The sequence below is a fragment of the Toxotes jaculatrix genome, chromosome 23 (genome assembly GCF_017976425.1).
Source record: "Toxotes jaculatrix isolate fToxJac2 chromosome 23, fToxJac2.pri, whole genome shotgun sequence".
Classification (NCBI taxonomy): domain Eukaryota; kingdom Metazoa; phylum Chordata; class Actinopteri; family Toxotidae; genus Toxotes; species Toxotes jaculatrix.
The window spans coordinates 5,082,588-5,106,129 of NC_054416.1; the positions used below are offsets into that span (position 1 = coordinate 5,082,588).

Below are 23,542 nucleotides of genomic sequence, written 5' to 3' on the forward strand. Positions count from 1 at the left end.
TCACCCAACACATTTTTTTTTTCAAATAAAATCTAATTTTGTTGAATCATTTCCTCCACTTCGCCTCAGTAGAAGCTGCTTGATCTTTCCTGCAACACAATTAAATATTTCTCCCAGGTTGTGTGACAGGGTAAATATTTGGATAGGGCGTACTGTACTCTGAAAGTTCACTATAGGCATTTCCAGAGAAGGCAGAGTGGGTAAGTGACAGGTAGTAGCATTGAAGGATTGGACTGCCCCCCCCTCCCCACAGCCCTCCTCCTACATGTAGCATCTGCTCTGTTCCTCCCTCGTTTGTTGGCTGCCTTCCTTCCCGCTGCCCCCTCTGCGGGCTCGTATCGAATTATGCTGTTCTTCTCTTTCGTCCCTCCCCGTCTCCCCGGTTCCTGCTACATCTGCCACCTGTTTACTAGGACTCCCACGGCCGACTCTTTTATCAGCTATGCACCTCCTTTGGCCCCCAGAAGTCTGTTCCTCCTGAGACAACTATTACCTGCTGCGTAGTTCGTTCACACAGCGGTCCCTCCTGGTGGCAGATGTGCTGCATTGCAGGGTGATGCACCTTCTGTCCATCATCACTCTGAGGCTGGTTATCACTGTAAGCCAAATGAAGTACAGTGACCTTAATAAGTGTTTGGACAGCAGCGAGCTGTTTGGTGTTTCGGTTGTGTGTTCTCATTACTAATGATATAAAATGACTCAACAACTATGAGGGCCTCCGTCCCCCATTAAACATTAGACGTCTAATGGACGTTCAGATCGTGTCTATATTGGGTCCGTCGGTCTATGACCAGTTCTGGACATTTACACGACGTGCAAACTAGGTCCGATATTTGGACGTCTAACCACGACCCCCCCCTGGACGTCAATATGCAGTTCAACATTTGAACGTCGGACTACGTAACTTTTTTGGACGTCACGTGGACGTCTAAGACAGACATTATTAATGAATGTAATTTTTTTAATGACAAATATCAACGTTGTTGTTATCAACATGATTCATGAATACGATTATAGATTATTTGTGATTTAACATTATTTGTTAGTAATTATTTGTTTATTATTTGTTTATGTTTTTATTCACATGTTTATTTGGAAATGCAACTTGTTCGAAATTAGGCTTCAGAAAATAATTTCATTGTACATAGGAGCCTTGATTTTATAACTCTTATGATTTGAACCAGTTAACGCCACTCTGATTGGCTGAGGCAGCACGTCGTCATAAGCCAACCAGTAAACGGCACCCTGATTGGCCGAGGCAACACGCCAAACTTTTGGCGCGATTCTTTAAATTTCATCACCGTTCACTGCCTCTGGTTTCATCTCCTTGGAAGCAAGTCGCCGTTCGGCTCTGTTCAGCGTACACCAAAACCACCGTTTTCCACTAAGCTGAAAGTAAGTTGGTCATGTTTGATCATTTTATGTTCGTTTTATGTTCATTTATGTATTTATATATATGTTAGCTGTTCTAGCTTTGTTGTTTAACTACCTGAAACTGCTGTGGCTACAATTGGCATTGCATGCCATCGTATCAGCTAACGTTAGCTAAACATTGGCCATAGTTTAAATGGAATTGGAATTACTTTTGAAAACGACTGTGCCTAAAAATATTCACGTTAGCTGAAGCATTAACGTGAACAAGCATTGTTAAATCGCTAAGTCACTGCTCACTAACTAGAGCTAGGCTGGTAGCTAGCCTAAGCTAAATTCGCTAAGCTAGCTTAGGCTGGTAGCTAGCCTAAGCTAAATTCGCTAAGCTAGCGAAAAGAACAAGCTGTGAACTTTATCTAGCGGCTCCCTCATGGCAGGGAATATGTTTTTTACATGCTAGCGATCCACGAAGATATAGGCAGGTGGTGATGTAGATGTATTAATCCAGTATTGGTAGTGGATGCACAGGCAACATACTTTTCCTTACAAATATGGGGATTTGGTGTACGTGTGCTGTCTTTAAAGGTTAAAAGTAATATTTAAAGTTCATAAGTTAAAAGTTATAAAAATGTAAAATGTGTATTTTCCTTTGGTTCATGGAAGTTGTATCAGAGTGAGTGTTCTGTACTTTTTTGGAAACGGCAACAGAGTGAGCGCTCTTTCTGTTAATGATCCAATTCGCATCTTTGCCGCTCTGCTCCATTCCGTTTCTTCAGTCAGTAAGTTAGGTCAGTAACAGAGATGGGCTCGTAAAGTTGAATGTGGTTGCACACGTTTCAGCCAGGGAACGTACAGTCTGTATGTGTTGTGTGCGTGTTGTTTTCAAAGTGGTATGTTTGTTGTGTTGTGTTGTTGTTAGCATTGTTTAGTGGAGTTTGTTTGCTAGCCGCATTACATTTTGCGAAATGTCCTGTTATTTGTGTATCTATGTAGTCACCGTATTTTTGCGGTACGCGTGGTGAGAGCACTACAGTATGATTGCAGATTGCCTTTACATATTTCTAATTATTTGTCTTTTTCTGCTTGTGCAGTTGGATTCATGAAATTTGATGACAGGACAGAGGATGAAGCAAAGCACCGCAAAGAAGTGGAGGATACACAGCTGTCACTCAGGACTGATTATCCATTGTGGAGAATGTTGTCACAGCTTTTGCGATTGTCTTCTGATTCAGAATAATTCTGGTAGGATTTTACCTCAAAACACATTGTTTAGCACTTTAATTTTTATTGTTTTCAATTTCTGTTGTATATGTATCTTTATTTGCTGTGATACAGACCCAAGCAAGGCGGGCTGTGTAATTTAATTTTTTCTTTTTTTCTTTTTTAAAAAAATATTTTTAAATATTTTTAATATTTAATAATATTTATTTATTTTTATTTTTCTATTACTGGTAGTTATTGGCTTTCATTTAGTTTTGGCAGACAATCAAAAGTAAAGCATGTTGGCTTCAACTGATGAACACTGAAGCAATGTCCACATGCAAGCCATGAAATTCATGTTCCTTGTTTTTACTGCTAGTTGGCAGGAAATTCAACAGAAGTCAAAAGCTTTATTATTGACATGCTTGTGCCAGTGATTGACAAAAATAAAAATGGAAATAAATAAGTGGGGATTGAATTGTGATTTATTGTAAACCACTGTGTATAACTGTCGTCCCAGTGTTTCCAGAAGGTGGAGGACCCGTTTCCTGTACCAGTTAATTTTCCTGTAGCTTCGCTGGCTCAGCAGCAGGTATAAACTGCAACTGCAAGAAGCAACTGTAGATTTTCTATAAATGTGTACTTTTACAATTTACTCAAAAATATCTTATCATTTCATATCCAGCAGCAAACATCCTCTGATCCTCTAACATTCTTCCAAACAAACTTTAACCATCTGTGATTATCTTTGTATTTGCTGAGGCCTTGACATGAAAACCTCTCATGTTGTTTTAACACAAAGAAGCAAATAGCCGAATATTGAAATTAACCTAAACTCAATTTGCATGGGATTGCCCAGACAGTCCCCACACAAACACACACACTATGGGAAACCCTGGCTTCAAAGGATAACATGGATGAGTGTGAAAGCTTGTTCTGGAGGCAGTCTGTAGTCCATAGTTTTTGCTTGTTTATTTCCTGAAAAGCTCAATGAGTGGACTTGTTCTTGAAGTATGCAAGATTGCATTTGTTTGGCAAATGTAAAATATATTTCTCTTTGTAGCTTAATCAGGAAAAATGCCATAATGATAACAACAATAATAAAACATTATTATTATTATTATTATTATTATTATTATTATTAATAATAATAATAATAATAATAATAATAATAATAATAATGGTGGTGGGGGGCAGATTTTTTTAAGTGTGCTTATCCTTAGAAAGAAAATAGTAAATAGCTTTAAGGTAACGAACAAGGTTTATTCAAGATCATTGCTTCGATAAAACATTGACATTGTCCTTTAACATCTCTTTCTTTCCCGCGTTGATCCTCTTTAAACCAGACCAAAAGCGCTGTCTGGACCAGCCAATCAGGCTCTGCCATGTTGGGACCGTCCAGCCAATGAGAGCTCTCAACCTGGAGGAAAAAGACTTGGATGGCCCGGAGTAAGGAAGTGGAGAACAATGAAGAAGGTGTACTGTAATACTCTGTATTACCGCGACAAGAAAAAAAACCCTCCAAGTTTCTGCGGAGGATTCCTCTGCTTTGGCATCAGTTCAGGAAGCCATTACAGCCCCAGCTCGGCCGAACAAAAACAAACAAAAAGAAAACACCTGCTTGCACTGTATGAGGAGGAGGAGGAGGAGGAGGAGGAGAAGCCCCCATTCAGTTTCCCCAAAAACAAAAACAAATACCTTTGCTGGTGTTACCTGAAGTCCCCCGACCTCCATCCCCTCCTTCCTTCCTTCACTCCCCTCCTGATGTCAAACCGTTTTGCATACCCACTTCCGCCCCGCTCGGCTTTCCTTCCCCCCGCTGGTCTGCATCAGCCGGCGGAGCAGCTGATGTGACAGGAGAGCTCGGTATCCCAGCGAGCCGCGGAAAAGGCTGACTTAAAACAACTTTTACCTTCGGAAAGGAGGCGCATGTCGTGCGGCGGTCGGCACGGCGAGGATTAGGAGAAACGGAGGAAGAAGATCTGAATGTGGCTTTTCTTTTCTTTTCCTTTCTTTTCTTTTTTGATGCAATGGGATTTGCTACTTTCGTATGAAGAGGCGGACCTATGAGACACGGCGAGTTCAGTATGCTGAAGCTGTCCCCGGTGTTTGTATACTATACGTGGAAGTACGGAGACTGTTTCCTTCCTACTCACAGGCCCACGTAAGGATTTAACACTGCACTTGTTTTTAATTTGAAGCAGTCGGATATCCGCGTGTTTTTTTTTTTTTGTTTTTTTTTTGCTGTGGTGTGCCTGTTGGTGTTTTGGACAGGGGATTCCTTCAGACAGGCTGCATGTGCTTTGCTCCTTTGCTGACTGTATTCGCCACACGGTCGGGTTTTTTTAAAATTAATTAATTAATTTATTTTTTTGCCAGCCGGTATACACATATATTTTTTTTAATTGATAAAATTAGAAATGGGGGGACACGCTTGTCGTAGCTTGCAGCAGTCACCCCACAGGAACAGCCAGTAAACCCATTACAGGCTATTAGTCTGTCTTTTTCTTTTTTCTGGTTTGAAGGGGTCTTCTTTCAGAGTAGTTTGCTTTGCCGTTTGACTCACGATGAACTATTATTTCGTGGGCATCTTTCACGCTCCTGTGAGGTTTTCTGACAACAGCAGTGACAGCTTCTGTTTTCGCTGTTAGCCGGTAGGTTTGCAAACAAGTCTACTGCGGGATTTTTTTTTTTTAAGTTGGTGCATTTTCTCGTGACACCGCTATTCCTGTTCCTTCTGCAATTAAAAAAAAAAAAGACTGACTTTTTATTTTTTTAATTTATTTTTTATTTTTTCCTGGCTCTTGCTGTGCTCCTCAGTCTGCACCTGACATATTCCTGTTTTTTTTTTTTTTTCGGGATTGCCCCCCTGTGCTTCAAACCTCCATCCGCACTCTCCAGTCCCACGGATACGAATTACTAGATTTTTCCCATCGTTTCCACCATGAGTTACATCCACAAGGTCCTGAATGTATTGCTACGTGGACTCGTCATCTATGCGGTACTGGGCTTGGAGTGCACTTACTCGAATGATCTACCCAACCACTCGTCTGATGCTGCAAATGTAGCCACCACAGGTAAGCGCAATCCATGTCGGATACAAGTGTCTCCAGTTTATTTACGCATGTACAGTGTTACCCCTCCACCACCACCACCATCTCCTCCTCCTCCTCCTTCTGCGCTCCCCCCCCGCAACCCTCCTCCCCCCTTCCCTCTTGTTCCCAGTGGCTTTCTCGGGGAAAGCCGAGGAAAGCCCTGCGCAGGGGTTTAATGGAAAGTGATGCATTTTTATGTCGCCCCCCCTCCCCCTCACTCCTCTCTCCCTCTGTACATTGCTGAGGAATGCATGACATGACAGGAATGCAGGATGCATCCTCACTGTAATGGTGCTCAATGTCACCAAGGATATTGACTAAAACACAGATCGGATTTGCCCAATCGTGCAGATCTTTCTATGCATGGTGCACATGCGGCTTGATAAGAAACATCCCATTTATGCAAATGACATGATAACAGGTCCTTTCTTATAAAGAAGGAGAAGAAGTGTGTTTACATTGGTGGGTGTTTTGACTCATGCTGATCATTGTCAGAAGGGCACAGGTGACCCCCCCCCCCCACCCCCCTCCACTGCGCTATTGACATAACCTGCTGAGAGGAGGATCTCCATCTATTTGCATTTTGACCAGCCAGTATTGATTAGCTGATCATTTTACAGGATTTTGTGTCTGTCAGGTGCCTTAATTGCCAAAGTTAAACAAAGGCCCATGCATGAGGAGGGAGCTGTGTAGACAGTGCGTGCAGATACATGGGTGTGTTGTTGTGCATATTGTTCATGACAGTTCATACATTGACGTATAGGTGCAAGTGTGTGTGTGTGGGTGTGTATGCATGTACAGTGTGTAGGCATACATGTACAGTATGCGACCAGTGGGTCCATTAAAAACTTGTTCATTGTTCATGAATCATTGTTTTACTTGTGCATTTAAAGTTTTATATTTGTGATAGTGTGTCTGACAGCACATGAGCAAGGCTACTTTAACCTGTCTGACCGAATCAGATGAGATGATATCTGAGTTACTTCAAGTCCATGTGAGGTTTCAGTCTTTTTGTGGTGGTTACTTCTGTGTCATTTTGCTTTAGCCACTTCCTTATATTTTCTTTCTTACAGTGGAAACCTTGTGCTTTTATCCACTCAGAGAATACTTCAGTGTCACTGACAGGGACTGATAGTTAGGGTCAAACAGTACCTAAGGCGTCCGTAATAAGTGGTGAATATGTAACTGGAGAGGACATTCATATAAATATTTTCAAAATGACATTGTCGCTAATGTATTTTGACAACCTCACACAGAGTTGTTTATGGTTGTGCTTAAAGCCCCTTTCTCTCTTTTCAAGCACTTGTCAGTCTTTTTTTTATAAGTTTTCTCTCTCTGTGAGCTGAGCTCCAAACTGAACAAAACAAAACCGCATCCTAGTTTTTACATTTACCTGAAGCAGATATCCTTGACTTTCCTCCGCTCACATACCCTCACAGGCAAATTATCAAGGACGAAGCAAACAAGGTGTCGCTGATGCAAATATTAGCATTTAACTTTACTACCCTTTTAAGTGAGATCCCAAGGAGGCAAATTTAAAATGTTAATTTCAAGTGTTTATTTTTTGACTCTTTTACACTTTTGGCTGTTTGCACAAATACTCAATGTACTGCCAACAGTGACAGAACATAGTTAGGCACTGCGACTGTTGACACACACAAAAAGCCTTGTAAATGGAAGCCTGCACTCTCATCTATATATTTATGTTCATCTAACACGTCCATCCCTGTTGGACAAAGCAATAAACCTCACCCCAGACAGCTGTTAAGCATTCATGACTGTCTGTTTACAAGTGTTAAGCAGCTCCTGAAAATAAACCAGAGATATAGACGATATTGATTAATAAGGCAAAAGCACACTTGCCCTTTTCCACAACAACATCACGACAGTGTTAAATGGGCCAAGGGACGATGTCAGCCCTCTCTCCCCGCGAACAATGAACTGTAGTGGATGCAGAGATAGCGGTGACTTAATACAGTGTCAGTAAACATGACCGCGGCGTTACACATTTCCCAGCCAGCTCCCTGGAAAGGTCAGCTGCCTTTTCACTGGCATGGCATCAGGCGAGGAAAACACAAGTCTGTGTGTGTGTGTGTGTTCATGTTGCTTCTGTATATGCAGTGTGTCTTGTATAGATTAAGCTCTAAGCGAATCTTGAGTTGTGTTTGTTTTGCTATGATTCACTTAAACTAATCTTGATGTAAAGATGTGAGGTGACGTAACACATTGTTCCTCCTGCAAATGAAAAGCTGATTTCCTTGTCAACAAAACACACGGTTGCTCAGTTGAACGCACTCATGCGTTTTGTTGCTGTGGCTGTAATTGGTCTGGTGTGACCGGTGGCTAATGGTGGCTGATGATATGACATTACTGACTTAGCGCACTGACTTGATGGCTCTCCTCCGCTTGTTCTATCTGTTATAGTAGCTGTAGTGTCAATTTAAGGATACCATTCACGGTACCTGTGAGTAGTAACACTTACTCTGGGATGTTTGCACAATCAGAAATTAGGCAGAATCGCCAAGTTGTGCTTGTCTTGGGGAATGAAGATTTATTCCTGTTGGTTTATTTGCATACACACACTCAGGGTTCAGTTTGCACCTGTAATTGCCACACACGCTCAGCAGTAATGAAGAAATTTCATGCCCCTGTAATTGAGGTTAGAGTCGAGGCTGCTGTCATCGAAGCAGTTTAGGGTTCAAAGCTGCCATTTAGCATGCTGTGAGCGGTTCGGGGGTGAGGCTGGAGGGGGTTAGATTTAACATTTGGTGGGCCAGACTGCTCCCTTGTGATTTTGGAGCTTCAAAAGACCAGGTTAGGGTTTAAGAGAAGCTTCTGAAAGCTGCAGCAAGGGGATGGGGATGGAGGATGACTATGGATGCGTGCCATTTGTGGTATATGAGCAGTTGTCACCTTTATACCTCTGTAAAGATTTTATTTAATATACATGCTTATGTGATTTGTCATATGATAGTAATTATTCTGAGAGTTATCATCCCATAGTTAACAGTTGGCAGTCATATTTGTGCGAGCTGTATTGAGCTGTATTTGCAGTAAGCGTCCGCTGATACCTTTGCTGAGAAAAGGTATGCAAATTTCAAATCAGAAGTGACTGATTAACCACCGGATTTTTGTCTCTGGGGTCTTTCCTTCATGTGTGAAAAAAGACGAAGATGAATCAGGCGCTGGAGAGGTAACTGATGTCGGTGTTACAGATAACCAGTGTTTTTGTGGTGGTGATAAACTCATTTTACAGTCCGTTTGAGTTAAAGTGACATGATGCTTCAGGTTTTAGTCCTCACCAACAAAACCTTGTTCCTCATTGTGGCCCTTTTTCATCTGTGCGGAGTTCCTGGTTTGATGTAACTCTGCAGTATGTATCTAGCTGAATGTTGTTTTAAAACATGAGCCTACTTCAGAGCAGGAGAAAACAAGTGGGAATCATAAATCACATACATACAGCCTCAGCAAGGAAATTAAAATAGACTTTCTCTGACAGTTCACACAACCTGTTAAAAAAATAAATAAAAAGGGAGTGAGGTGTTTGTACGGGGGGTCGGTTGAGTGGCAATGTGAACGTGGTCTTCTCCTGTTTTAATAGTGTTGTGTACTTAGCTTGTTTGGCGTTACAACAAACAAAGCCCTTCCCTCTGCCTGCAAGGGACATCTCGTTCTCAAGTAATGTGCCTGCTGGATGATAGTTGTCTCAGATACAGGGCCCCCATTTAGCATACGCTTTATGTAACTTACAGATGCAGAGACAGTCTGCTGTAGGTTAAATTACACAGACTCAAACGTGGTAAAGCAAACATGAGGAGGTCTTTCTCACACCCTACTGACGGATCTTTAACTGTCGGATTTCCTTCGAGGTTTTCTCAAGTTCAGAGAGAATTTGCTGAATATCGCCGTGTTTATGTCGCTAAATCAGAGGTGACATTGGCTATCTCAAAGCAGAGTGACTGCATTAATAAAGGGATTTGTTTGGAAAGGAGGTTCAGCTTTTGCCTATCTCGCCAATGCTTGCTTAAGTACTGCGGGAGGCACAGGAATTTGCATTTTGTGATACCTCCATCACTGCTGTCTGATCCCTGCTCTATCAAACTAACACACACTCGCTTGAGGAAAGGCAGACTTTTTATTTACTGTGGTGTCGGAGCCTTGGAGCGCGTTTTGGGTTTGCTCTGGGGGCTAATAGTGACTCGGTGTCAGTGTGAACATGGAGCGAGTCATAATGTCCTGGTTCTGTAGTCTACAGCTCAACAGGCAAAGCCATTTCCTTTCTCTGACTAGAACAGGCTGTTCTGAAGGGCTCCTCATGAGCCAAAAAAATAAATAAATAAATAAATGATTAAATAAATAAATAAAATCATGACTTTGTGCTTCAGACATCAAACTTCACCAGAACTCTGCAGCCAACTGTGAGAAAATCCACGTCTATGAGAAGGGAATTAAACACATTTCAACTAATATGACCATTAGACAACAGTGGCATTTTCTCGCTCAAAGCTGCACCAATAAATATTTTATATTATCGGTGGAAACACTTCTGCTGTCGTCTGTACTATTTACTGTGTGTTTTTGTTTGTGTTTTGAGTATTTTTAGTGCGTTTGTCTATTTGGTTGTGTTGTAAGTGTTGTAGCCGCTGTTTCGTCGCCGCTCTGACGCCCCTCAGTTGCTCCGTCGGCTTCCCCAAAGGTGGACAGCTGCTGCCCATCTCAATCAGGGGCTTTAGGACTGTGATCCAACTTAATGAGGCCCGTCACCAAACAGGCCGACCCCTCCTCTGTATTTATGAAGCTGCCGGTGAACTTTTCCATGTGCGTTTTCCATCATGCTCCCTGTTGTGGTTGCCGCTGACCCAGTACTGTCATTGACATGGCGGGTTCAGAGCGTTTCTGTCAGCGCGGCACTGAGCCAGTCTGACTTTCAGCTGGGCTCACCAGAGACATAATGGGGCTTTATTTAATGGTTTACTCCACTGTACCCACAGTCACCAGCAGTGGCAGCGAGCAGACACTGGAGTTTTCTAACAAGAGCTGAGACAATCAATGACCTGATTCACTGACATGTGGTCATTTGCTATGTTACTAATCCCCACTGAGGAACTAATCTTCTTTTCGTTGTTGGTTTGCTTCTCTTTTTTATTAAAATATCTTTTACTCCACATTAATTCCATTGTTCTGTCGTCCTCATGAGGAAAGTCACACTGCTTCTCCTCAAACGCCTGCATCAGCGGCAAATAAGTCAAAGGCGGGACTGGAACAAATCCTTGTTTTACATTCTCGATTCTCTCGTGCACACACCAGTGTGTTCCAGATAATTCATTCATAAGCAGACAACACTGGCAGCCAGTACGCTGATTCACTCGTGCAGAAAGCCTCCGCAAGACATGTAGGTCACTGTGCTCAGCTGTACAGTGTTTCCTGCAGCGAGTGGCCTACAGTAGCAGCACTGTCTGCCCTACCCAGCCCAGGGGTGGTGAGGGGGGGAGCTATTGTTGTCTTGGTCCACAACTCTTTAAGGTGTTGATCCCCCCCAGCTGGCAGTGCTCGGGCTGTTGGCTTGGTGAGCCCTTCGTGATGCATGAGCTACGCTACATGCCCATAGACAGGAAAGAAAAACATGCAGTAATGTACATATGCAAATGCATTTTAGCATTTAAGTTCCCTTTTTTATCACTTCCTCTGTTTTTAAGTATTTTCAGTAGGTTGAACGTAGTTGGGTACAAGCATTGGGCTGAAACGGTTGTTTGATTCATCAGTTAGTTGACTGACAGAAGATTAATTGCCAACTATTTTATCTCTTTTTAAGGAAAAAATGCCAACCAGTTGCTGTTTTTTATCGTTTTTCCAGTGTGAGAATCTGCCACTTTAGTCTGGTTTATATATAATTAAATGTTTGGGTTTTGTGCTGCTGGTCGGATAAATCAAGCAATTTGAAAATACCACTGTTGGCTTTGATGGCCATTATTCACAGTTTTCTGATGTTTTATAGACCACGTGATGAATTAATTGCAAAAGTGGCTGTGAATTTATCCCTAAAGCATAAAACAACACGTTCTCAGAATAAAAGGCTGATAGGGGTCACAGCTTCGTCCTGTTACGAGGTTGGGATCCTGCTGTGATAATACTCGTCACCTTAACACAGGAAGAAGCCAATGCCATGTCCTTCATGGAAGCCTAAAATTGTCACCATGGCTTTCTCGCTTTGCATGTCATTTCCTGCCTAATTAGATGTATTTACTGAAGCATTAGTTTCCTCAGCGCTGCAAATGAAATCTTCAGATTTATTTGTTGTGAGATTTAAGAGATTTACATCTTAAAGATTTAATTCAGTCTTTTTTCCAGTGTGAGGCTACTGGTGGAGGTCAGTTACTGTCCAGTTAATGAAAAAAAAATGAACATTTCACATTGTAAGGAAAGAAAAATAAGCCAAGAGATGTTATGTCTACGCCCGATTCACCATTGAAATTTAGATCTATATATATATATATATATATATGAGAGGGATTTAAAGTTAGGTTTTGGACATGCGGAGCAGTCCCCTCTGATTTCAGGGACTTTCCCTTAGCAGAGGGCACGTGACGTGGTGGCCTGGGCACGAGGGGCAAGGAGCGGTGTGGATTTCTTTGGTATGCTGTCCCCTCTCAAGTCTGTCTCCACCGCCGTTCTTGCTCTGACTTGTGCTCATAACAAATTAATTTACAAATAATTTACAGCTAATTTAAACTGACACCAGGTATAACATAGAGACTCAGATGCAGAGGCAATTAATGAAGAAACCTGGAGGAAAGAAACTTGCTTTCATGCTCATGTTCTTCTCCTCTGATGCTCTTGATGCTTGTGAGAGCGAAATTATGACTTGACACTTAATGTAAAGCTGCTTTGAGACATATTTTTTCTATTAACACTAGGTCTAAGAACTGTGTGTAATGTGAAATTGGTCATATTACCAAGGCTAATTCTCCTCAGCTTCACGGGGCATTTAAGTGTTCCCCTCATTGTTTTGGTTTTTGTTTTGCTCTTGATTGGACATTGGAGGACTGTAGTGAGTTGACTGCTGATTTGTCTTAGCGCTGCTAACAGTAGCATGTCCCGACCGACAGGTGAGTTCTCAGGAGACACTTGACCTTGACTTGATCTGGTCCAAACTGGGCCCAGTTTGAATTACACATCAAAGGGCCTGTTAACAGAAGAACTTTCATTTGCTTGCTTCTCCTGCGTCTCCAGTAACAAATAGGTCAGAGGTCAGGTAAAGGTTTAGGCCTTTTGTCTGCGCACAGTTTGGTTTTGCTCTGTTTCATGTCAGAGACAGTAGCTTATGCTTTGTAGTAAGATGCTTTAGTTTTTAAAGTACTTTATTTCCACTTAAGTGCATCGTTTCGCTGAGTATGTTGACATTCTGTCATTGTGTTGCCGTTGTTTATCTTCAGCACGGTTGTTGTATCACGTGAGGAAACCCGGCTGTCTCCGATTTTCAGATTGATAGGTGTCACTAATTACCTTGCTATTGTCTGAAGTGTGTCACTTATTCTTAGCTTCCACACTGACGTCCAAAAACACACGAGTGTCCTGTCAAGCAGGAAGAGACACACACAGGAAGCTGGCAAAGAGTCAAGCCTGCTGTCTGCTGTCAGTTACAAATTGCCCTACAGAGACATTCCCATGCGAAGTGCAGTGACGGAAGTGTCCAGAGCCATTAAGTTTACCTTGTAGTGCCACTTTTCAAAGTGAAAATAAAAGCGTGTGTCCTTGCCCACTGAGCACACGGACACTTGTTTTGACAAACCGTGCAGGTTTAAACGTAGTAGTAAAAGTTTGAACATGCTGTTCTCATTGTTCCTTTCTTTCACATAAATGTCACTTTAAATCTTTCTCTTCCAAGGCCTTCCAAGGTCTGAGCAGTGGATTTTGACAGTCCGGATGTTTACAGTTTGCACAAATCTTCAACGATTCTCTGCCAATGTAAGATCCAAGGGGACGTAAACATGAGTAATAATAAATCTTACACTGAGTAAGAGGAGTGTGCTGCTTTGCGCCTGCTTCTTTTGAAGGTGTGGATATTTTCCTTTCAAGGTTCTCATGCCACTGATGAGGCCCGGGCTTGTTTTATGACAACGTACCCGCTTATATGATGCTGCGTATATGATCCTTCATATTCGAAAGAAATCATAAGACTGTCAGTTGTCAGATGCAGATGTGTAAATAGTGTTTTGTTTTGTTTTAAATACTGGAAATTGAAGTGTTTAATTGCTAATAAGATTCAAATTATTATAGCTGTTATTTGCTTATATAAACATAACGTTTCTGTTTTTTTTTTTTTGTTTTTTTTTTCTGTTTTTTTTTTTTATTATTTTATTTAATTGTTTTATTTAGAGAACATGTGGTACTATAGCCAAGCAGAGTGCTTCCAGTGGGAAAGTCTTAACCCTCGGCTTTCCTTCCCTGAGGCCATGTCACAGGCAGGAACACTTAATCCCAGTTGGGGTTGTCGAGTATCTGTGTTCTGTACACTTGTTTGCATCAGTAGATTGAAATGATTTATTTTGCCTTGTAATGACTGCTCTTCAAAATGTTCACTGATTGTGCAAGGACATCAGATCCTATTACGACATGTGACCAGTGCGTGTTGATTTCTCATCATGATGTTCACTGTTCATTGTTAACTTTTAAAGCCGAGGATGTGATCTCTTCCTTCCATAATCCATTAACCTTACATTCAGAGGAGCATGTCGGAGGACGGGCCAGCTAATTAAGCGAGTGCTCGGCCTCTTCTGGTCTTTTCATTCTCTCCTCATGCTTTTCTTTTCGGCAGCATACATCACACATCTCGTGCTTGGGGCTGTTACTGAAACATTCCAGGGACGGCCAGGCACAAGGAGCGTCTCCTTTTCTGGAAGTTTTTGGATCAGACTTAGTGAACCTCCACATGTTTTGCTCTAGTTGCCCTCCCTCCTTTTTTTTATGAAGCTGTGGCCTAAGCAGAGGATTACTGATGCCCATTAAGGTGGTTTAGATGGGCAAGGAATAGCCCTGTTTCAGAGGAAATGACTGTGGTCAACAGGCCATACACAAACTATCCCTATACTGAATTAAAGCTAGGAGAGTAGAAGGCTTTTATCTGGTGTGTATTTGAACTGTTTTACAGTTTTGTTTACAGTCAGTGTTTCTGTCAATCAAAATAGGGACCCATTCATCAAAACACTGCAGACTACCTTTAAACACACAGTGAGACTCTGGAGAGCTGCACGACCTGTGTGATCAGTTTGCTTCCTTCTCTACGGTCACCTGAACTGATCCAGCTCCACCTCCACCTGTACTGTTTGCATAATCTGTTGTTCTCATGGCTTATTACATTCAGGTAATTGCAACAAAGGTAATCCAACTCAGGTTGGAGCAGGTTTTGTTGAGGCATGTTTAACGTCTGCAGCCTGGACCCACGTAGCTTAGTGGCTTCGCAAGACTTTGTTTGGCCTGGAAATGTGACTCTGCGTAGGTGGATCTGAATCGTGTTCATAGGTGCGGGTGGTTAAAAAGGTTTGGCTCCCGTGTGGGAAATGGGGTAATTATGTGTCTGTGTGTGGCACTGTGCTCTTATGTTTGCTTATTGATGATTTTGCAGTAACATGCTCTTCTGTCATGCCCCAGGGCACCCTGGGGTGTTAGAAAGCTCACCTGTCAGCATAGCAGTAGCTCAAGCATAACAATAACCTCAGAGCCTGGCAAATAAGCAAAGCTTTTATTTTGCACGGGCATCGAGACAGAGAAAGCACTTATTTTATCTTTGTTCAGAGATATTTGCTGCTTTCTGTCAGATTCTTTCCCTCCTGCTGGTCAACTTCCTTAAAGCCTCTCGGAGTTTCCTGTGTCACTGTGTTAAATAAGAAAACCAGTTTTTAAATGTGCGCTCCTGACGTGTCCATTTTAACAGCCTGTGCAAACTGAGAGTAACATACAAACACTTTCTGTATCTTGTTTCTTCCTCTTCATGTAACTACCTCTCTCTCTCTCTCTCTCTCTCTCTCTCTCTCTCTGACTCTCTCTGCACAAGCTGGTGGCATTTTGTAGGCGGCTAATGATATTTGTGTCTTATTAATGGCTGCTGATGAGCTGAAATGGTAGACTCTCCAGAAGCTTTATTTACTTGCCTTTAATACTGACCCGTCAGCTTGACTTATGACACTGCCATATGGGCGCTGGTTGCAGGGGACGAGTCAGGTACACACTGACATCACGTTCCTCCCCCCTCTCCCCACTTTCACGTGATTAGGAGCATCTGATCGGTGCATTGAATGCAGTGCAATTAGAATTTTTGTTTTATTTCTAGCTGCATTCATAAGACACACAGACTGAAGTGATCACAGGATGGGTGGGGGGGGGGGGGGGGGGGGGGCAGACATGTGAGGTGCACCCTGGAGCAAAGGTTGTCTACAGTAACTCGTGGCTGATCAGGGCAACAATAAAATGAAATGCAGAAATTTGTAAGAATATACTTAACATGTTATTTATCATCCAGATGATAAACACACATTGTGGATGTGTGAAAGCTGATAAGAGCTTGGTGCCGTGTCAGCAGATCTAAGACACGTGTACTGCGGGTGTACCTTGCTGTACAGAATGGCTGGAGAGCCGAGAGTCAGTCAGTCCTAAACTTGACTTGTAACCGCTGTTGTTACATCAGAGCAGCAGGATTCATGTAGCAAATAACAGGTTCAAGACTGAGTGTGTGCAGTGCCCCGAAGTATATCCAAGAGTCCCCCAGCAGCTTTGAGGAAGCTGACTGGTGTCAGAGATCTGCCTGGAAATCACAAACTTTTTTCCTTGTTCTACAGTCTGCCTGGCATCTTGTGTGTTACAGTAACCCAAAATGGAGAAATCTCTGTTTGTCTGTATTTGTTTTCTCGACAACTGCTCATCCAGTGGACTTCAGACTTTGCAGGGGTATTGTTGATTGTGATGTTGTTTGGACAATGATACTCTTACACTGAATTTTCAGAAAAGAGTATTTTTTTTTGTAAAAAGTGAAATGTCCTTCAGTGCATTTTCTAAGAAGTCCATTAAAATAGTCCATGAAACTCAGCCAGTCAGTCTCCACCAGTTCCTTTTAATTTTGCTCATTGTGTCATAAGTCATGTTATTATTATTATTATTATCAAGAAATCCCTCAGTACTTTCCAACTTGCCTACCCTGCCCCTGGTACTCAGCCACGAGCCTTTTTGTTCCTACTAAAGACTCAGATCTTTACAAATTTGAACTTTATAATTTCCTTTTTCTTAAGAAAGGTTAAGCCATTTCCTTAAACATTTGGGTTGTAGCAGATTTAGCAAACTACTTTTCTCAAAAAGGAGGAAACAGTGCATTTACTGGGGACTATTTTCAGCCGCATGATTAATTCACATTTGGTGTTAGGCCAGTATTTCAGGCAGCAGGACAGTGTATGTGGGATTAACTCCAAAAAATGTTCGCTGTATCTGTCACTCGGTGAAGACATCGTTTTGATAACATTTAAACAGACCATACATTCAGAATTTAGTCGTGTTAGGGAGTTGGGTCTTCTGTATCTATTCATCTGCATAAACATGGTGTCTGTGTGTCACTAGGGACCTGGTTCAAGGAAGTCCCCAAAAAGTCACAGTAAACACATCAGACACCACACACTCCTCCTTTTCTGCTTCTCCTGTCACTTACTTAACAACTTTTAGTAAAAATAAAGACAGAACTGTCTTAATGACATGCATATAATGTGCAAAAAAAAAAGGAGAAGCTATTTTGAAGTGCTGCAATTCACTTTAAAGGAAGCAGCTGACAGCTAAATGCTTTTGTTATCAGATTCTTTTGAACCAAACCTGTCGCACTCTGTGACAGCTTGCACACGTTTTTTTGAGTTATAGCGACGTGAATTACTGTTCGGCTGCTTTCCTGTTTGTGTTTGCCCCGTGCGAGTGTGTACTTAACATCTGCGTGCGTGTTTGAGCAAGGGAGACCTCTGCCATTGTTGAGCTTTTACATCCTGACAACTGGAAGCCTGATGGGTTAAAAATAACCCAGTGCTTTCCAATTTTGTCATCTTTTGGGACCACTTCTCCCGTCTGTTTTTGATTTCGCGTGCGTCCCCCTGGAACGCTGGGGGTCACCGACAGCCACTTCCTGTCACATGGTTCCTCATTGTAGTACTCGCAACTGTCCCTAAACATACTCAGACATACTGAAAAATAGGACACCTGGGAAGGAAAGGCTTGTGCTGTCATATTTCTGAATTGCACACCAGGTGGGCCAGCCTAAATACTGTCAGAGATTGACAATGGGGTTTTTTTTTTGTTTTATTTTGTTTTATCTCAGAATTATCTTTTCCTCCTTTGAGCTTCAGAAGATAAGTCGGTTCATGAAGGGTTCTGCACACAAGTAGAACAGAATTAGGCCACTAGTATAGAAGGAACTGAAAATAAAAAGAGATCAACATCATTGAAGGTTGTTTGTGAAAGTATGCTGTTATCAGTTCTGAAGTCTCTGCAAAACAGAGACTAAAAGTTAAAGTGGGACCCACAATAGCATGTGCAGCTGCATCTGTGTGTATAGGTAAAACACCAGTAAAGTATTTGAGTTTTGTGCCTGTTTAAATAACCAAACAGCCGAATAGATATGCAGGTTATGCAAACAGCAGGCTATGTAAACTGCCCTGGCCAGCTAAGCAAATGCATTATGTAACTTGTTCTCAAGCATCAGATGCTTTTTGACAGGACACAGATGGACACTGCTGAAACGACGCTAATCTGAAAGAGCTTTATTATGTTGACAATACTTCCTGTTGTTAACAGATAGACTTTTCTGTCCAGAGAGACAGCTGAGGCTGAAAACTGAAATGTTGTGGTTTTTTTGAGTGTTTGGAGTTTTCTATGTTTGGTTTGTTCCTATTTTTGCAGTGTACTTTGTTTAGAGGCATTACGGTGTGTGCACACGTGTACACAAGGCAGTTTACCAGAGGTCAAAGAGGCCACTTCTTGATTGGCTCACAGCATGTTGCCCTACCAGGAACTAGCTGGTGATTTTCTAATTGCAGCAGCTTAGTCAAATATTTTGTACAGTACACAACATCATTTTAACAAGTGCAGATTTTAAAGCCACAGTGGTTTCTCTTCCTCCATCCAACTGGATCTGTTTACTCAGGAACAAATGATCACTTTTGCTGTTCAGTAGTCGTGTAGATCAGTCCACTCACCTTTGCCAGTGCTGGTCTCTTCATTTGACACAGACATCCTCCCAAGTGTCCTCTCATCCAAACTTAGCCCGGGCATATATCCAATCAAATAGCTCCTTATGTGGATTGCCAAGTGGCAGCTCTATGACTAACGTGTCAAGTCTTGTTTCAGTAAACAGATCCTACATCAAAAACCCAAAGAAACTGCCCCATGGTTGCCTATATGCTACACATCCTCATGCATATGCCTTTTTTTCGAACATGCATCCAAAATCGTTATGATTTACTTGCAACTTTTTACTTCGCAGAATTGGGCAGCAGTTAATGTTAATGCTTGTTTCAAATAAAGTCTGAAACTCTTAAGAGAGGACCGAAGAGAATAGTAGGAATTTAGGTCTTCTTGCTGAGAGTTAGATGTGAAGATCTCTGCCGCTCTCTGAGAGTGGGAGGCTATCAATCTTGGCAAGAAAGCGAAAAAGTGTTTCCCGAAATAATAAAATGAACCCTTGCTTCAACAGCGTGAGATTATTTGTATAATTTCTGTTTTTTCCGCTTTCTTTTCTCTTTGAGCTGCCAGAAAATGTATGGAGTGGGCACTATTAACCCTATAATGTGACTTTCTAACCATCCTCCTCCTCTGAGAAACACTACACATTGCAGACAGCCATTAAAAGCCTGATACATGTGTTTGGGTGCATGTTGCTGTCTAGTTGTTGTCAGGGTGTTGTTGTGTCTGTCTCAGCTGCTGTGTGGCCGTGTGTTTGACCTGAAACTGTTGCCAAACAGGGAGCATCATTATGTGTTGGGCCTCGACAAAGGCCTTGTCATGACTCGGACTCATAGTTTACACAACTCGCTATAGGTTTTGTATCCAGTGCATAGAGTGGTCGTTAGGATTGTGAGTTAAATCTTATTAAAATGTGGTTTTGAGCTTGTAGATGTCTGTATATGTGTGTTTGCATATGATTTATTGTTTCTGTGGTTGTTCAGATCTGTGAGTGTGTGTGAGTGTGTGTGTGTGAGTGTGAGTGTGTTTTGTGGCTCCACTGAGACAGTTTGGCACCTGGCCAGCTCAAACTGTCCATTGCTTGGAAGGCTGGAAGCAATGGGCTCACATCCCCAGTGGGACGGGAGGGGGACTGTATAAAATCCACAGGGAGGGAGGCGGCGCCTTGGGGGCGCCGCAGGGATGACAACAGCACACGACAGAGTGCAGCAGGAGCAATGAGTGGACTGTGAGCTGCTGAGAAATGGCTTTATATGCTAAGGACCAGAAAATATTAGGGTTTTTACCAATTTGTCTGTTGGTCTTTTCAAATTAGGACAATTTTTTTTCTAGGGTGGCAGTTGAAGCCATTCAGGGACATACAGGTTATTAGACTAAGGTGAACTTGTTTTACTCAGATTGGAGTAACGTAATGTTGAAGGAGTTCTCCTGGTGGGAGCACAGTTGTTTCAAAACTCATTTCACAACTTGTCCTCATTCCAAATCACACAAGACAGTGGAGTGCATTTCAGTAAATGCCTGGAGGGCGGGTGTGGTCATGCCCCTGAAGGTGGGTAGAGCCATGTTAGCGCAAAGAGCCTGTGCGGCGGGGGGTGGGGGGCACTCAGGAGGAAAATGTATCCTATTACGTGAGGGAGACTTTCATCTTAATATTCTTTGTTATTAAAAACCAGAGACTTTATCATCACAAGTACGTGTTTAAGCATCATCGCATCTTTACAATCATGCAAAACCGGGGGTTTCTTTGTGCTGCAGCCTTCAACTGGAAACCACTGTTTGCTGAGACTTCATCCACACAGAAGTATAAATAGTGTTGTAACTAAAAGTGACACAAAAATGAGGAATTATGCTAATTGCTAATCTGTTTGCTTCCGACACGTAGTAACTGGACATGTGATCACTGTGTAAACTACCTCTGGGTGCTTTTTCACCTTCTCCTGACCCTTCATCTTTCACCTGATTTATTTATTTTTTTTTTGTCCCCCGGCAGACCCTTGTCTTTTAGTGATGCCGCCATGCATGGGCGAGGCCGACCGCTTCAGTCTGGAGGCGCTGCGGCACATCCACAAGCAGCTGGACGACGACAATGACGGGGGAATAGAGGTCAACGAGAGTGTGGAGGTGAGCTTTAGCTGATGTTCAGGTTCAGTGTGTTGATGAGGCATGTGAGCCACCATCCTGAGGGGCTCCCAAACTAAATCTGAGGTGGTCACCAGAAGATTTCATGGATAGGAATGATTTTAACTCTTCAGGTCTTTAAGAATACTTTAGGAGGAAGAAAAATTAAATCTTTGGTTCAATTCATGTCCACACCACAGCCACAGTGTGTAATGAAGGGTCACGAGTAGACATTGCTTCACTTCGAGGGATCACAAGCAAAAATAAGAGGACCAAACCTGTAGCTTAATGACTGTGAAATTTGAATGCTGTTGTTGTTGGAAAGTGATTGGCTGTCATGCTGTAGTTCCCACATTGTGACTCTTAGACTGCTATTACGTGCTTTCTCACGTTACCTTCTCTGCAAGAATCCAGTATTTCTTTCATCGTTACTTTCGTTAAACCAAACGGCTTGTAAACGCTTCAAGTGTTGACACAAGAAGACTTGCCTGTCACCTCTGAAAGTGAATCGTCACACACAAGTAAATATTTAGTTTACAATGCAAACAGTGACTAACAGCTTGTAGCAGTGGGTCAGGGTTCGTAGCTGTGCCAATAGTCAATTAATTTTTAATATTTAGCAGTTAGTCATCAGAGGAAAGAGCCAGCTTTTCAGACAGTGTGACACATCATCAGAAACACACACATATATCCAGAGGGGTGTTTGAAGACATTGTTCTAAAATTTGAAGTTAAAAAAATGTTGAAAGTTTTGATGTTTGTAGTTAGTTAGGATTTTAGTTTCTATGCATGCATGCACAAAAACATACACACAGGTATACATGCTCACATGACCATCCTGCCCTTCACTATGTATGATTAGCAGTTGACAGGCCTTTATTTGCGATTTCAGATCTAAAGAACCATGAAGTTGTTGTAAAGTTTCAGTAGTCAGTGTGTCAGTAGCGACCCTAGTAGTGTGTCTTTTTTGTGTGTGTGTGTTTGTGTGCGGGTGGGGGGTCTGGAGAGGGAAGGGACAGGTTTCTGTGAGTGACTAGAAGGCTAGGACTGACATCTGAGAGCACTCTGACCTGCCGTGCCCTGTTCGTCTCTTGGTAATCAACGACCTCTTACGTTCAAAAGAAACCACTCGGGACCCTGGTCACATTTTCTGTGTGTGCGTGTGTGTGTGTGTGTGTGTGTGTGTGTGTGTGTGTGTGTTGGCAGAAGTCATTTTTAACTGGCTGAGAAGTGCTGGTGTGAGAAACAGTTATACCCTTCAGCCCTGCGGTGGCGCCTCAGTAAAAAGCTGCACCCTATATGAGTCCTGTCTAAAGACCCCTGAGAGCTGCAGTGTTAGAACTGGCCCCCGGCCCACATTAAGGAGATGTGTGTCTGTGCATGTAGCCCCGCTTCTTGTACGCACTGTATAGGAGTGTGTTACCCAGAGCCTCCTGCCCCGTTTTCACCCTTTGTCTTTATAAGGGAAGTGAGTCGTGTCTGCTTCTTCCCAGCAGAAAACCTGAGTTGTTTTTGGCCGTCGCTCATCACTAAGGATTTCCAAGCTTCTTCTCTGTGCTCCAGTGGCAGTGGGTGCAGGGTTTCATAACATGAATTAGTGGCTGTCTATCAGTTTAATTGAGAGAAGGGCCATTGTTGAGGGGAGCACTAAAACGGATTTTCGTAGATTGACTGATATTAAGTGAAATCACTGGTTTCACCCTCACTCTGACAGATGTAAAGTTTTTTTTTTGCTTGAAGGAAAAACAAAGAAACTGTGCAGCCATTTAACAATTAATTTCTTCAGACTGGCTACTCAAAGTGACTAAGAAACAAAAAAAAACACTTTCTGGCAGTGATGAGTGACACAGTTATGGGTAATGAAAGGTCGAGAGAGAGGGTGAGGCATCTTCGGGTCAGGGTGCATCAGGCCTCATCTGGCCTTCGGGGGCAAGGTCCTCATCATCCACTCACCCCTTTGCCACGTGGACGAAACCTTACACTCAGCCAACAAAAATCCCTGTGGCACTTCCTGCTTTTCCTACTGTGTATGGTGGCAGTGACAATGATAAGAAAACCCATATTTAAAGGGATTCAAGGCAGCATTAGATTGTCTGTGTGTTAATGGGGCTGAAACCTGCAGCACAGTTGTGCCATTGTACATGTAGTCTTCACATTCTTCAGCAAGGAAAAAGCCCAGCAAGACAAAGACCATATTTTTGGTTTGTCTTTGTTCAGGCATCTTTAGACGGAGGTGGCGTCTTTCTGCTTTGTGTCTAGTGACCTTGTAAGTCTCTTCCACTTAGCCAGGAATTTTAGCGGCGAACTAAGTAGCTTCACGCTCATTTATGGTATTTTGATTGCTGGTAATTTGTCATATATATTTTCAAGAAATGCAGGAATGAACCACTGGCATGTTGTTGTGTCACCATCCTCTTAGGTCTTAAGATCTGAAGCACTTTATTTTATTAGCTTTAGTGAACCTTATTTTAGATAACACAATCAGTTTGTTAAAATAACCAAAGAAAAAAAACAACCTTATCAGTTTGTGAGTTTCCTGGTGGCTCTGAAATGTAA

General features: G+C 42.3%; 1 protein-coding gene across 2 annotated transcripts in view; it reads left to right on the forward strand.

Moving 5' to 3' along the window:
• The first annotated feature begins 4,418 nt into the window (after positions 1–4,418).
• The window catches only part of stim2b (stromal interaction molecule 2b), a 66,964-nt gene continuing 47,840 nt past the window's right edge, over positions 4,419–23,542 (forward strand). For both annotated transcript variants that reach the window (XM_041031238.1, XM_041031239.1), the window contains exons 1-2: positions 4,419–5,648; positions 20,860–20,990. In XM_041031238.1, the coding sequence (XP_040887172.1) occupies positions 5,516–5,648; positions 20,860–20,990 (264 nt within the window). In that variant the 5' untranslated portion in view covers positions 4,419–5,515. The remainder of the gene's footprint in view (positions 5,649–20,859; positions 20,991–23,542) is intronic.